The sequence below is a fragment of the Notamacropus eugenii genome, chromosome 2, assembly GCF_028372415.1.
Source record: "Notamacropus eugenii isolate mMacEug1 chromosome 2, mMacEug1.pri_v2, whole genome shotgun sequence".
NCBI lineage: Eukaryota > Metazoa > Chordata > Mammalia > Diprotodontia > Macropodidae > Notamacropus > Notamacropus eugenii.
In genome coordinates this window covers 343,566,169-343,579,661 of record NC_092873.1, presented here as the reverse complement: position 1 = coordinate 343,579,661, position 13,493 = coordinate 343,566,169, and the positions used below count along the sequence as shown (strand labels likewise).

The window sequence follows — 13,493 nt, the reverse complement described above, 5'->3', positions numbered from 1 at the left end:
ATAAAACCAGGAAGAATGATCTTGCTCCACCCTTCTGTTGACAGCAGGAGAAGAACAAGACTTAAGTGATGCAACACTGCAGTTCTAACAGGCTTGCCTAAAGGAGGAGAGCTTTGGGAATATGCCAGAATGGTTTATTGGTTTTTTTTAATCTTGCTATGAAAAAATTTCCAAATTAACATTTTAATGGCCAAAAAACCCCCAAACTAGTTGAATAAATTGTAGCACACTGAGGGCATACTACAATACAATTAAGACTGGCAAATATGAGGAATAAGATAAAGAGACAACATAAAATTTTTGTTACATAACAGATGTTGTTGTTTATTCATTTCAGTTGTGTCTGCCTCTACATGACCCCACTTGGGGTTTTCTTGGCAAAGATACTAGAGTGGTTTGCCATTTCTTTCTCCAGCTTATTTTACAGATGAGGAAACTAGGGCAAACAGGGTGAAACTGACTTGTCCAGGGTCACACAGCTATTGAGTATCTGAGGCTGGATTTGAAGCCAGGTCTTCCCGACACCAGGCTTGTTGCTCTATCCACTGTGCTTCCTAGTTGCTCCATTAAACAATAGAAAGTGAAAAAAAGGCAGAATCCTAACTAGCACCATTTTTGTAAAGGCCCAGAGGAACAGCTGATGATCTCTAAGTTACAGTATTTGGGAGTTGGCTGTGTTCTGAGTGCATAAGTAACTTGTCCAGGGCCACTGAGTCAGTATGTGTCAGAGGCAGGGGCTTCAATCTAGGTCTTCCTCTCAGTGATAATTGTATAAAAGGAAAAGTGGACACAAAGGGAAGGAATATATAAACTAACCAAAGTCCTTAAGGGGACTCAGAGATTGAAAAGTTGTCAAGATATGTTAGGAGCAGAATGTCACTGACTTAAATAGACGTCATTAGGAAGACAGTTTAATTGATTGTATGACTGTTCAACTGGAAAGCTAAGTGGAGCCATAGTGTGCAGAATGCCTGGTGGTCAGGAAGACTCATCTTCCTGGGTTCAAATTGGGCCTCAGATATTTACTAGCTGTGTGACTGTGGGCAAGTCACTTGACCCTCTTTGCCTCGGTTTCTTCATCAGTAAAATGAGCTGGAGAAGGAAATGACAAGCTACTCCAGTATTTCTGCCAAGAAAACCCCATATGGGGTCAAAAGAGTCAGACATAATTGAAAAAGACTGGACAAACTGCTGTTCAATGTCACTAATAATAAATGAATAAAAATGAAATTTTAAAAATGATCAAAAAATGAGGATACACTCTTGTTTTTCCAGTGTGGGATCAGAGAGAGAAAATAAATTTCTATTCATTAAAAAAAATATTTATCCACCTATGGATGTGGAATGTTACATACACTTTAAGATGAGTTCCTTATATTGTTGGTTTTACTTGATTGTTTTACTTTGTTGATATAAGGGACCTCTTATGGAATTAACAGGGAATTAATCTCTATTTGTAATGTAAAAACAAAACTTACAACATTACAATTTTTAAAAACAGTATCTGGGTGAGTGACAAAGCTGAAAACCCCCTGGGAAGGCCCAGGCTACCTCTTGCAAAGTGGCTGCACACAGTTCAATAGCAATATATTGGAACTGGCGATCTCGCTCTGTGCAGAAATAGCGAATCACATTGGGGTGCTCATCTGATTCCCGAAGCAGCTGCACCTCACGATCTGCAAAACTGAAGCACTCTGGGAGTATCCTCTTCACTGCCACAGCCCGGTTGTCAAACATCCCCCTGGAGAGAGGAAAATAAAGGTGACAAGATTTGCCCCTTGGAGGAGTGGGTGGGATAGATAGGTGGTACAGGGGTTTGAAGGCTGGGCCTGAGTTCAAATGTGACCTTAGACACTAAGTAGCTGAGTGGCCCTGGGCAAGTCTCTTGACCCTGTTTGCCATGAGTTTCCTCATCTGTGAAATGAGTTGGAAAAGGAAATGGCAAACCACTCCAGTATCTCTGCCAAGAAAACTTCAAATGGAGTCATGAAGACTGAAATGACTGAACAACAGCCAACGTGGCAGGTTCTATGCTAAGCTCTGGGGATTAAAAAACAGGGAGAGACAAAAGACAGTCTCTGCAATCAAGGCACTCATAATCTAATGGGAGGGACAATAAGCAACAAGCAAACAAGCTACATACAGGATGAAGAGGAAATAATTAACAGAGGGAAGGGGCTAGAATTAAGGTGCACTGAGAAAGCTTTCCTGCAGAAGATGGGATTTTAGCTGAGACTTTAAAAGAAGCCAGTGAAGTCATTAGGCAGAGTTGAGGAGGAAGAACATTCCAGGCATGGGGGACAGCTGGAGAAGACGCCCAGAGCTAAGGGATGGAGTGTCTTCTTCATGAAACAGCCAGGAGGCCAGTGTCCCTGCATCGAAGAGTACAATGGAGGACAATAAGGTACAAGAAAATTGGGAAGGTGAGGAAGCAACCAGGTTCTGAAGGGCTTTCAAAGCCAGGCAGAAAATTTTATATTTGTTCCTGGGATCAGATATAATAGGGAGCCACTGGATTTATTGAATAGGGGAATACATGGTCAGACCCACATTTTAGGAAGATCAGTTTGACAGTTGAGGGGAGAATGGATGGGAGTAGAAAGAGACTCGAAACAGAGAGACCCACCAAAAGTCTGCTGCTAGTTCAGGCATGAAGCAACATGAAGGGGAGTGGTAGTGTCAAAGGAGAAAAGGGGGAATATGTGAGAGATTTTACAAAGCTAAAAGCGACAAACTTTTAGACAGGCTGAATTGTTTGAGATGTCCAGTAGGAAGGTGGAGACGTGAGTGTGGCAGTAAGGAAGAGATGCTGGATAAATAGATATGAGAATCATATCTACAGAAAGAACTGAATTTCTGAGAGTGGATACAATCGCGAAACGAAATAGCATCGAGTCCTTTTGCACTCTGCCCTAGACCACAGGTGAAGTATTGTGTTCACTTCTGGGTATCACAGTTTAAGAAGGATGAGATAAGATAAGACCCTAAGATTGGAGAGTATCCAGAGGAAGGCAAGCAGAATAGTGAAAGGCTTCTGAGTCCACATCATATGAGGACTGGCTGAAGAAACAGGACGCTTGAGATGACTCAAGGTGGTGGCGGTGGTGGGGACACATGATACCTGCATTTAAAAAATGTGAAGCACTTTCACCCAAAACAAGGATTAGACTTATTCTGCTTGGCACCAGCAGGCAAAACCAGACACAACTGATGGAAATTTTAAAGAGGCTGATTTCAGTTTAATGTCAGGAAACTTTCCCCACAATTAAGAGTTGTCCAAAAAATGGAAAGGGCTGACTCAGGAGGCCCGTCTTTGGAAAGGCCTTTATTTTTTTTTTGTTACTTGGAAAAAAAAGGGCATTTATTTCAACATCCCAACAATGAGAAAGAATGGAACAGGTGTTATTCCCTTTTTCCTGATAAAGAAAATCAAAGTGTAACATTTCCTTTTGGGGAGTACTTAAGCCAATTTAGTCTGCATTATATATAACGATGACACCTTTTATTCTCAGATTTGTGATGATATATACAGCTAGGTGGCAAAGGATCGAGGGCTAGACTTGGAATTAGGAAGACAAGAGTTCAAATCCCCCCATGGATATTTACTAGCTCTATGACCCTGTGCAAGTTATTTAACCTTTCTTAACTCCAGCTTCCTCACCTGTCAAATGGGGATAATAATAAAACTTACTTCTTTGGGTTATCATAAGTAGCAAATGAGATGGGATAGGTAAAATGCCTTAGAAACCTCAAAGCACTGCAGAAATGCTAGGTAGTATTATAATTGTTCCCTGTACAGTAAGATAAACAACATATACAGATGTTTGCATAAACATATATTGCAGCAACATTCACTGCAGAATAGTCTGATAGAGGAAGTTTAGTAACATTTCTTTTTTGGAAAGGCCTTCTACCATAGATGCCACTTTCAGGAATATTCTAGTAGAGTATAGGCATGGGTCAGACTAGATGACCACTGAAGTCCCTTGAAATTCTTAGCTTCTGTGATTCTGTGACACTTGTTTCTCTGGACAGGTATGGTTCTTCCCACATCACTTACCGGTATACGATTGTGCCTTCAGCTCCATGTCCCAAGACATCCTTTGGGCAAAAGGAAATTTTCCCAACCACCACCACGCTGATCTCTTCATCTGAGCCAAAATCATGACAAGAAAATATTACTTTAAACAAACCGAAAGAAAATCCCTGAGACTAAAACAATATTTATTCTTTAAAGGTCAAGTTCTTCTCTTGGTACAGTGCCTGGCACAAATGACTTTTGACTTGTAGCCTTGAATTCCCCAAGGGGAGCCACACCTTGAGCTATTAGCCAGCATAGAAAGTATTAAATGGGAAAAGGGAGACAAAAGCAACTGCATTTTCTAACTTGAGAGTTAAAGCCCTCTAAATTCCTAGCACTTGGCATTGTGTTAACTCAATGCAATTCAATAAACACTCATTAACTCTATGATGTCAACCCTGAATTATTATTAAATAATCAGCATCATTCAACATTAAATGAGATTGGTTCTCTCTGTCATACCAACTGACTAGTAATATGACTTTGGATAAATTAATTTTCCTCTGCTGGTCTCAATTCTTTCAAGTATAAAATGGGAGGATCGGACTAGATTGGAGGATTTTTGACTGGAGGCCATGAACCCCCAATGGATCTGTGGATAGATGTCAGTGGGGGGTGTCTGTAAACTTGGATAAGAAAAAAATTATATCTTTATTTAAATATAACTGGTTCCCATTCTAATACTCTATATTTTATATTGCGCATTTAAAAACATTATTCTGAGACGGGGTTCACAGGCTTCACCAGACAGACACAATAAAGTTAATGGACTTCAAGGTCCCTTGTGGCCCTAAATTTCTATGATTTATGCCTCTAGTACTTTTTCCACCAGAAGATTCCTCATATCATACCCCAACATAACCAACTTTTAACTTCCAGTCTGCAATGGCTTCCAGTCCTTGGAGAACAAGATAACAGAAGATGGCACTAGTGCTAAGATGATCCCAAGAAGACTCATGGAAAGAGGAGGTGGTGGAGAAATGAGCTGCCAGTTTACAAAAGTAAGGCTGTTCTGAACATTCCATTTTATAGTTCCATGAGCACCCACAGGCAGGAACATGGTCGTTCTGCTACTTTTTTCCCCCTAGCTGGTCTTGATTACAAAAGATGTAACCTAGAAAAAGAAACATGGCTTTACCGATGTCATCTTGCTCAGTGGCGATGGTGCTGCTGACCTTGGACACTGAGTTGCTGGAATGCTGAGAGTGGTTGGAGCCCTTGGGGGACATGTTGGGACTGCTGGGGGCTGAGCTCTCTGAGTACAAACCAGCAGGGGCATCCAGGAAGTCTGAGTCCTGAGCCAGGTCACCAGGAGGCTGGAAAGGAAGCTGCTGCTGCTGTAGCAGCTGGATCCTCTCTTCCAGCTGCCTCTGAAACTGCTGGTGCTGGAGCTGCTGTTGCTGGTGCATGCTCTGGGGAGAAACACATGTATACCACAGGGCTCAGCAGGACAGCGTTGTCTACTTATTTCCACTCCCCACTAGAGAAACTGAAAAGGGTTGCTATGTGGAAGAAGGAAGCTTCTTCCATAGCTAGGACTTCAGGGCAGGTGTTAAATGAAGGCATATTCAATATAAAGGCATACTCAACATAAAGAAAAGGGGCAGTATGGTGACTGGCTAAAGAGCCAACCCTGAAGCCAAGACTTGGTTTTAAGCCCTACTTCTGTTTGAGGGATCCTGGATAAGTCACTTAACTTCTCAGTGCTCTAGGAAACTCTTTAAGACTCTAAGTTCGTAAGAAGGGACCAACCTGCATTGGTAAAGGAATTTTCCCTACCTGGGAGTTCCTTAGACCAAGGAACTCCCAGGTCCAATTTCTATCCCTAACCTACAAAGAAAAAGCCAACAAACAATTTGAGCAGCCTCAAAATAAAACAGGTTAGCCCAGAGAGAAATGAACAACATGTCCCTGGAGGTGTTCAGACAGAGAAGACATGACCATCTCCATCAGGAATGTTGTGAGACAGTAGCAGACATACTGTACAATGATCAAGTGTGAATGACTTAGCTGTTCTCAGCAATGCAATGATCCAAGACCATTCTGAAGGACCTATGATGAAGAATGCTATTCATCCACAGAGAAAGAACAAATGGAGTCTGAATACAGACCACAGCATACTTTTGTACTTTGTTTTTTGGGGGGTTTCTTTTTTATTTTTCTGTTCTGTGTTTTCTTTCACAACATGATTATGGAAATATGTTTTGCATGACTGCCTTGGTAATAAGGGCAGAAATTTTTTTTAAATGTTAAAAATAGCTTTTACATGTAATTGGGGAAAAATAAAATATTAAATAAGTAATTAAAAAAATAAAAAGTGAGAGAGACCATTAAGCTGGATGGAAAGATACCTTTTAGCTCTAAGGCTGACTCACTCTCATTCATTCATTCAGGCCGCAACCAGTAGTCACGGCTCTGATGCTAAGGGGCAAATTTACCATCAATTAGAAAAGCAGAGCAAACAAAGAGAGATGAACGCAAAGAGACTGAGCCTTACCATTGGGTAGGTGATGACAAAGGCGACCCATCCAATAAGAAGGAAGGTACACAGGATGATTGTAGCCATGTCCTTCAGCATGGAGTCCACTGCTGCCTCTGTTTTTACTGGGGTTCGAGTGAATTCAATATCTTGATGAGCGGTGGGAGTTGGTTCTTCTGCATCCCGGTCAACTATTTTGATAACCTTTTATAGGAGAGAGGGTCTACTTCACTGCAAAAAACCCCTTTCCAGTGCCAAAGCTTTGAGAGCTAACGACAAGACGCTTAGTTTCTGGAATTCCCTCTGACAATCTATGGGCCTCTACAACTTGACTCTTCACTCTCTGCATAGGTTATAGAAACTTGAAACTTCCACAGCATAAAATAAATGAATCCACCCTGTACTCCGGAATCTTAACAGTACGCGGAGCTTTTAAATCTCTTGGAGGAAAACTTAACTCCATTCCTTTATTTTTAAATTATAAGAATTAGATTTTCTAGCCATCCATCAGCTCTAATACTAGACATCCGTGTCAGCCCCCACAATGCTCACCTTCTCCAGACTCTGCCCATAGCAGGGTACCAGTTTCTAAGTTTAATTAGCATCATTTGTAGATAAGAATGGGCAAGATACCTTGAAATGACAAGTCTCCTGGAGAGAAGCCACATTAGCTTGGGTTCAAATCTCACTACCAGTGCTTACTAGGTATGTGACCCAAAGGCATATCAGGGCCTCAGTTTCTTCATATGTAAAGTGGGGATAATGGTACCCATAGCACTTACCTCCAAAACAGTGAGGACTAAATGGGATAATTTGTGTAAAGTGCTTTCCAAATCTTAAAGCATCATCTAAATGTCAGCTATTTACTAATGTTTTTTTCTGAGCTGCTCTTCCTTCCTAGTGACTAGGAAAAATAATGCCAGCTTTTTCAATCTGTATTACTACAGTGGCCCCAGTCTCCTTTTCAGTGCAATGGGTATACAACCTCCAGGATAAAGCTCCCCAAACTCTATTTTTATCACATCACTCCCTGGTTGAAAAACCTTCCACAGCTCCCTATTTCCTGCCACATCAAATCTAGTTTTGGCAGTGGATAACCCTCCACTTATCCAGCTTTATTTCCTGCTATTCCCCAATAAGCATCCTCTGTGTTAGCCAGGCCTGTCTTTCCACTGGCTTAGAAATATAACGTGCTCATTCCCACCTGCTTTTATTAACGTTGCTTCCCCTACTTGGGATGCCTCCTCTATCTCATCTATGTAGTCATATCCAAGGCATCATTTTAGTCTAACCTCTTCCAGGAGGTCCTCCCTGACTGCCCCAACCTTCACCAATCACCCTCTCCTCTGATCTCCTGCAGTGCTTCAAGTCTATGTCACACTCTTGATCTGATACCATCTCATGCTCTTTGGTACTTTTCCATGGGCCTTGTGAGTCTTGTCTGCCTCCCCAAACAACCTGGGAACTCCAACACCATTATACTTCACTGCACCTAAAACAGTATTGCGTGCATAACAGATGCACATATGCACAAAACATGTGCTAACTGAGTCTTTCATTCACCAACCTCCTCAAAACTCTTCTCCGAATCAGCGTGGATCACATTTTCACGATGTCTGGGCAGTTTGTTGGGGAATTTCTCCAAGATTGTGGTGGAAGCGGACAGGGGTATCTCATGATGTCCTGACAGAGAAAACAAGAGTATTTTACAGGCAAATAATGTCTTACTATTGTTAAAGTTTTACTGCGTTATTATATTTTTAACTTCTCAGCCCCCCAGCAGTCCCTGAACCACATTTTGAGAATCACTGCACTAAGAAGTAGAGAGTATAGTAGAAGATCCTGCTATGTTTATTCATTACAAGCAAACACATGAATGGATTCATGAATGAATAAAGTATCTGGTTTGATAGCTCAATTAAAGACTCTCTCTCAACAAAAAGTATTCCTTGTATAGTGTAATGTCATATAAACCACTTGTCAGCTATAATATCAAAGATCAAAACCCAGCTAGGTGGCACAGTGGATAGAGTGCTAGGCTTGGAGTCAGGAAGACTCATCCTCATGAGTTCTAATCTGGCTTCAGATACTTCTTAACTGTGTGACCCTGGGCAAGTCACTTAACCCTGTTTGCCTCAGTTCCTTATCTGTAAAATGAGCTGGAGAATGAATTGGCAAACCACTCCTGTATCTTTGCCAAGAAAACACCACGTGGGGTCACAAAGTGTTGGACATGACTGAAAAATGACTTAACAATGACAAAGATAACTTTGTTCAACAATTCGGTAAGTATAAATATCAAAAGAGGCACAAAGACCAGCTCTTCTCTCTCCCGGGTCTGAAGGCTCTTTATTCCAACCACTTCCTCCCAACCCCTCCCCACCAACTGTCAGTTGGGGAAGAAGCTACAGTTTAGGACTGTGTATTAGATCTGAAAGTGAGTGAAAGAGCTTCCTCTGAGTTGGCTAGAGCTCAACTTCTGATTAATCCTTGAATTTGTGGTATTTTTGTAAAAGGAGACTAGAACCTCTAGTAAACAGATGGCCTGTTGTTCTGTAACTCACTGATGGGTGCGGGTTGTTCTCTCCCCAAAATAGGACTTGGACAATAAAAGGTTAAGCCTAGGTGGTACCATAGTGCTGGTCATGGAGTCAAGAAGACTCCTCTTCATGAATTCAAATCCAGTCTCAGACACTTACTAGCTGTGTGACCCTGGGCAAGTCACTTCACCCTGCTTGCCTCAGTTTTCTCATCTGTAAAATGAGCTAGAGAAGAAAATGGCAAACCATTCCATAATGGGATCACAAAGAGTTGGACACAACTGAACAACAAATTCTGAAAAGGGGCCATCGGCTTCAGCAGACTGTCAAAGAAATCCATGACACAGAAATGGTTAAGACCTGCCTTGAAGGCTTCTTGTTGATCCTGTAATTTTGTGAATGTCCAGGAACCATCCTACAGGGGTTTGTAAGTCTGCTTTAGTCCACCAGAGGTCAGTATGTGACTATCTAAACTAAAGCAGTGATGCCCAAATTTGAAGGAAGGGGTGGGTTGTATGACTCCAAGTCAGAAAATGGGTTTCATCTGGCCCTCCCTTCCATAGTTAGTCATAGGGCTTCTATACATAAAATCACTTATGAGTAACCAGTACTTCCCATTTATCACCCTTGTAAGCTCCCAATCTCGGGGCAGTTATACTCTAAATATCAGCTGCACCAGGTGTCATTAGGAAATTCCTCTCCCCTTCCTTTCCCAGCATGCCCAACCCCTCCCCCATCACCCACCCACCCCCAGGCAGGTAAGGACAATGAACAATGAGTAAAATCCCCCTTCCCCCTCATTACATGAACTTTCTTCCCCAAATCCACCCCTCTTTCAAACATCTCCATTTCTGTTGAGGGCACTCCCCCCCCCCCCCTTCCAGATAAGAATCCTGGTGTCTTCTTTTTTTCCTCACTTTCACTTGCCCCACCTATGCCCCAAGTATTTGCTAAATCTTCCACACTCTCTAACACCCCTCACACTCAGCCCCCTCCATCTACTCACAGAGCTGCAACCTTGGCTATCTGGACTATTGCAATGCACTGGCTGTCTCCCCACGCCTGGAATGCTCTGCCCTCTCCCATCTGCCTCCTGGCTGCCCTGAATTTCTTCAAGACCCAGCTTAAATCCCACCTTTGACAGGAAGATTTCCGCCACCTGTGCCCCCTTCCCCAGAGCCCTTCCTCCACCATATATCTTGTATGTACAGTTACTTACATGTTGCCTCTCCCATTAGAATATATGTTCCATAGGGTAAAGGGCAGTGGTTTTGCCTTTCTAGAATTCTATCCCCATACGTGTTGTTATTGTTGTTCAGTCACATCTGACTCTTTGTGACCCCATGAACCAAACTGTCCATGGGGTTTTCTTGATGGATAGGGAAGTGGCATGCCATTTCTCTCTTCAAATGATTAGGGCAAACAGGGTTAAGTGACTTGCCCAGGGTCATACAATTAGTAAGTATCTGAGGCCAGATTTGAATTTAGTCATCCTAATTCAAGGTCCGGTGCTCTATTCACTGAGACACCTAGTTGCCTTCTAGGCAAACAGAGGTCAAGTGACTTGCCCAGGCTCACCTAGCTAGTAAGTATCGGAGGCCAAATTTGAACTCAGATCCTCCTGACTGCAGGCCTGGTGCTCTATCCACTGAGCTATGTAGCTGCCTCTAATTCCTTGCACATAGTAAGTTCTGAATATTAAATGCTTGTTGATTTACAAATTAGCCCTCCTACCTCAAGTCCCTTCCAACTCCAATCCATCCTCTATATGCCTACCAAATTTTTCTTAAGTATAGATTTGACCATGTCACATAGTTTCTTCTCCCTACTCCCTGGAAATAAAATCAGAAGCTCCCTAATACCTTTGATGTCAAATAGACCCTTCTCTTTAAAGCTCTTTGCCATATGACACCAACTTACTTTCCCAGTCTTATTATGCAGGGTGTCCCAAAAGTCTTAGTGCAGCCTTTAGCTTAGTGGAACTTAAACTGCTCTAAGACCTTTGGGACACTGTATTTTACTCTCTTTCTAGTATGCTCTGTGGTAAAGCCAAACCTTCTACTGATCCACAAACTCATATAAAAATACAACTAAATATCCAAACATGACCAGGGATTTAATGTATGATAACATCCAGATTGCAATGGAATTATATTGAAAACTTTCTGAGTTGAAATGTGAGATGACGCACTTTTGCTCATTTTTTTTTGTACTGTGTATAGTGGATAGCTAACCACATGCAAAATGCCGTGTCTCGGTGAAAAGCTGCTGTGTTCACTGGCCTTAATGACCCATTGTTTGGTATATTTGATTATTATATTAGATAACTTTCAGTAAAAAATTACCTAAAAAAAGACATTTACTTGCTTGGCTAGCTACACTGATCAAATTAACTAAATAATTAGTTACTAAAAAACAATTATCATTTACAAGTCTGTCCAATCCTTCAACACACATATTTTCCAAAAATAGTGAAGTGCATTCAAGAGCAAAAAAGATTTTTTTGTACTGTTGATAAATGCAATTTTAAGTATCTAAAAATATTATTTCTGAACTGGAGTAAAATATTCTCATTTTAATATATGCTTTATAATGCACATAACAGATTAATATAACAATTTATGTATATATTTGTAAATGTGTGTCTAGAGATAGATACAGATGAATGGGTATGTTAGAGGAGAGACAGACGATAGAAAGAAATATAGATAGCAAGATATAGATGACAGACAGACAACAGAAAGGCAGAAAGAAAGAAAAAAGGTAGTGATAGATTTGGATAGCTAGATGGATAGATAGGTATAGAAGACAAACAGATAAATATAGATAACAGACAAAAAGGAAAAAAGTTCATGGGAGAGATAGATGGATAGATGTATAGATGCTAGGGAGATGATGGAAAGATAGAGACAGACAGATACGGATAGAGATGACAGACAGCAGAAAGATACAGAGAATGATAGAGGGACTGAAAGACACACAGACAGCCAGGCATATAGGTAACAGACAACAGACAAAAAGATTTAAAAAGAACATTGGATAGATAGATGATTAGAAAGGAATGGATGATAGATGATGAATAGAAAGATAGATTATAGATAGGTATACAGATAGATAGAGATAGAGATGATAGATAATAGAAAGATAGATGGATAGATAGATAGCTATAGAAGAGAGACAACAGATAAAAAGAAAAAGAAAAACCAAGAAAATTGGATAGATGAATAGGCAATAGCAAGAAATATAGATATAGGTAGGTAGATAGATTGATAGATGGATAGATAGATAAATGGATAGATAGATGGACAGATGGATGGATAGATGGATGGATAGATAGATAGATATGGATAGACGTCTATAGATGACAAATAGACATAAAAAGATAGATAGACTGAAAGATAGAGCAATAGCTATAGATGATAGACAGATAGGAAGATGGGAAAGTATTCCAATGTTTTTGACTGATGAAATGTACAATCTTAACAAGTTTGGAGACCACCAAATGAAGGTCTGGTCTCTTTCTTACCTATGAGAAGCCAATAATTGGTCCAGTAGTTGAGTCTGCTCTTTCCTTTGATTCCAAAATCAATGTTCAGGTCTACGCTAGGGGTGATCACACATTCTTCGTTACTTTTGATTGTGACACCATCTGTCTGAGGGCCTTCCAGCTGGGGAAAGGCACTACCTCGAGGCTGTGAAGAAAGGAGAGAAGCAGGAGGTGAGGCTTAGGGAACAGCTGGACAGAATCTGAGAAGAACCCACAAGGTATGGGAGTTAACTATAATCCCTCTAAGCCTTGAGGGACCTGAAAAGGCAGATAGTGGAAGGTAAAGGATCCTGGACTTGGAACCTGAAAAGTCCTGGGGTTCTGGGTATGAATCTTAGCTCTGACACTAGCTTTGTGAGCCTGGGCAAATCACTTACCCCTCTGAGTCTCAGTATTCTCATCTGTACAGCATTTCCATTACCTACCTTCAAGGACTATTTAGAGTAAAATGCTATTATCACCCCTTTCCACATCTGATATTATCTGACATGTATGGAGTAGAGAGGATCACAGATCTGGAACTGGAACAGACCTTAGAGGCCATATAGTCCAACCCCCTCATTTTACAAATGAGGAAACTGAGGCCCAATGAACATAAGTGACTTATCCAAGGTCATAAAGGCATAAAAGCAGCAGACATGAAATTCGGACCTAGATCTTCTGACTACAGCCAGTGATTTTTCTCACTATGGTTTGTAAAACCCCTAACAGACCTCCTTTTCATTTGTTCTTCACAACAACCCTAGGAGATAACCTCTTTAGGAATAATTGTACCCATTTTACAGCTGGGGAACTAAGTCTCAGAGAGATAAGGTGATTTTTGGCTTTTGATCACACAGTATATAG

At 41.1% G+C, this 13,493-nt stretch overlaps 1 protein-coding gene across 5 annotated transcripts in view; it reads right to left on the bottom strand.

Annotated features, from left to right (window-relative positions):
• Positions 1-13,493, bottom strand: part of ERN1 (endoplasmic reticulum to nucleus signaling 1) — a 127,944-nt gene that overhangs the window by 15,202 nt on the left and 99,249 nt on the right. For 3 of the 5 annotated variants that reach the window (XM_072645820.1, XM_072645822.1, XM_072645821.1), the window contains 6 exons: positions 12,627-12,792; positions 8,128-8,243; positions 6,579-6,767; positions 5,220-5,493; positions 4,061-4,151; positions 1,552-1,741 (listed from right to left, as the gene is read on the bottom strand). In XM_072645820.1, the coding sequence (XP_072501921.1) occupies positions 1,552-1,741; positions 4,061-4,151; positions 5,220-5,493; positions 6,579-6,767; positions 8,128-8,243; positions 12,627-12,792 (1,026 nt within the window). The remainder of the gene's footprint in view (positions 1-1,551; positions 1,742-4,060; positions 4,152-5,219; positions 5,494-6,578; positions 6,768-8,127; positions 8,244-12,626; positions 12,793-13,493) is intronic. The other 2 variants (XM_072645819.1, XM_072645818.1) reach the window with 1 other exon arrangement.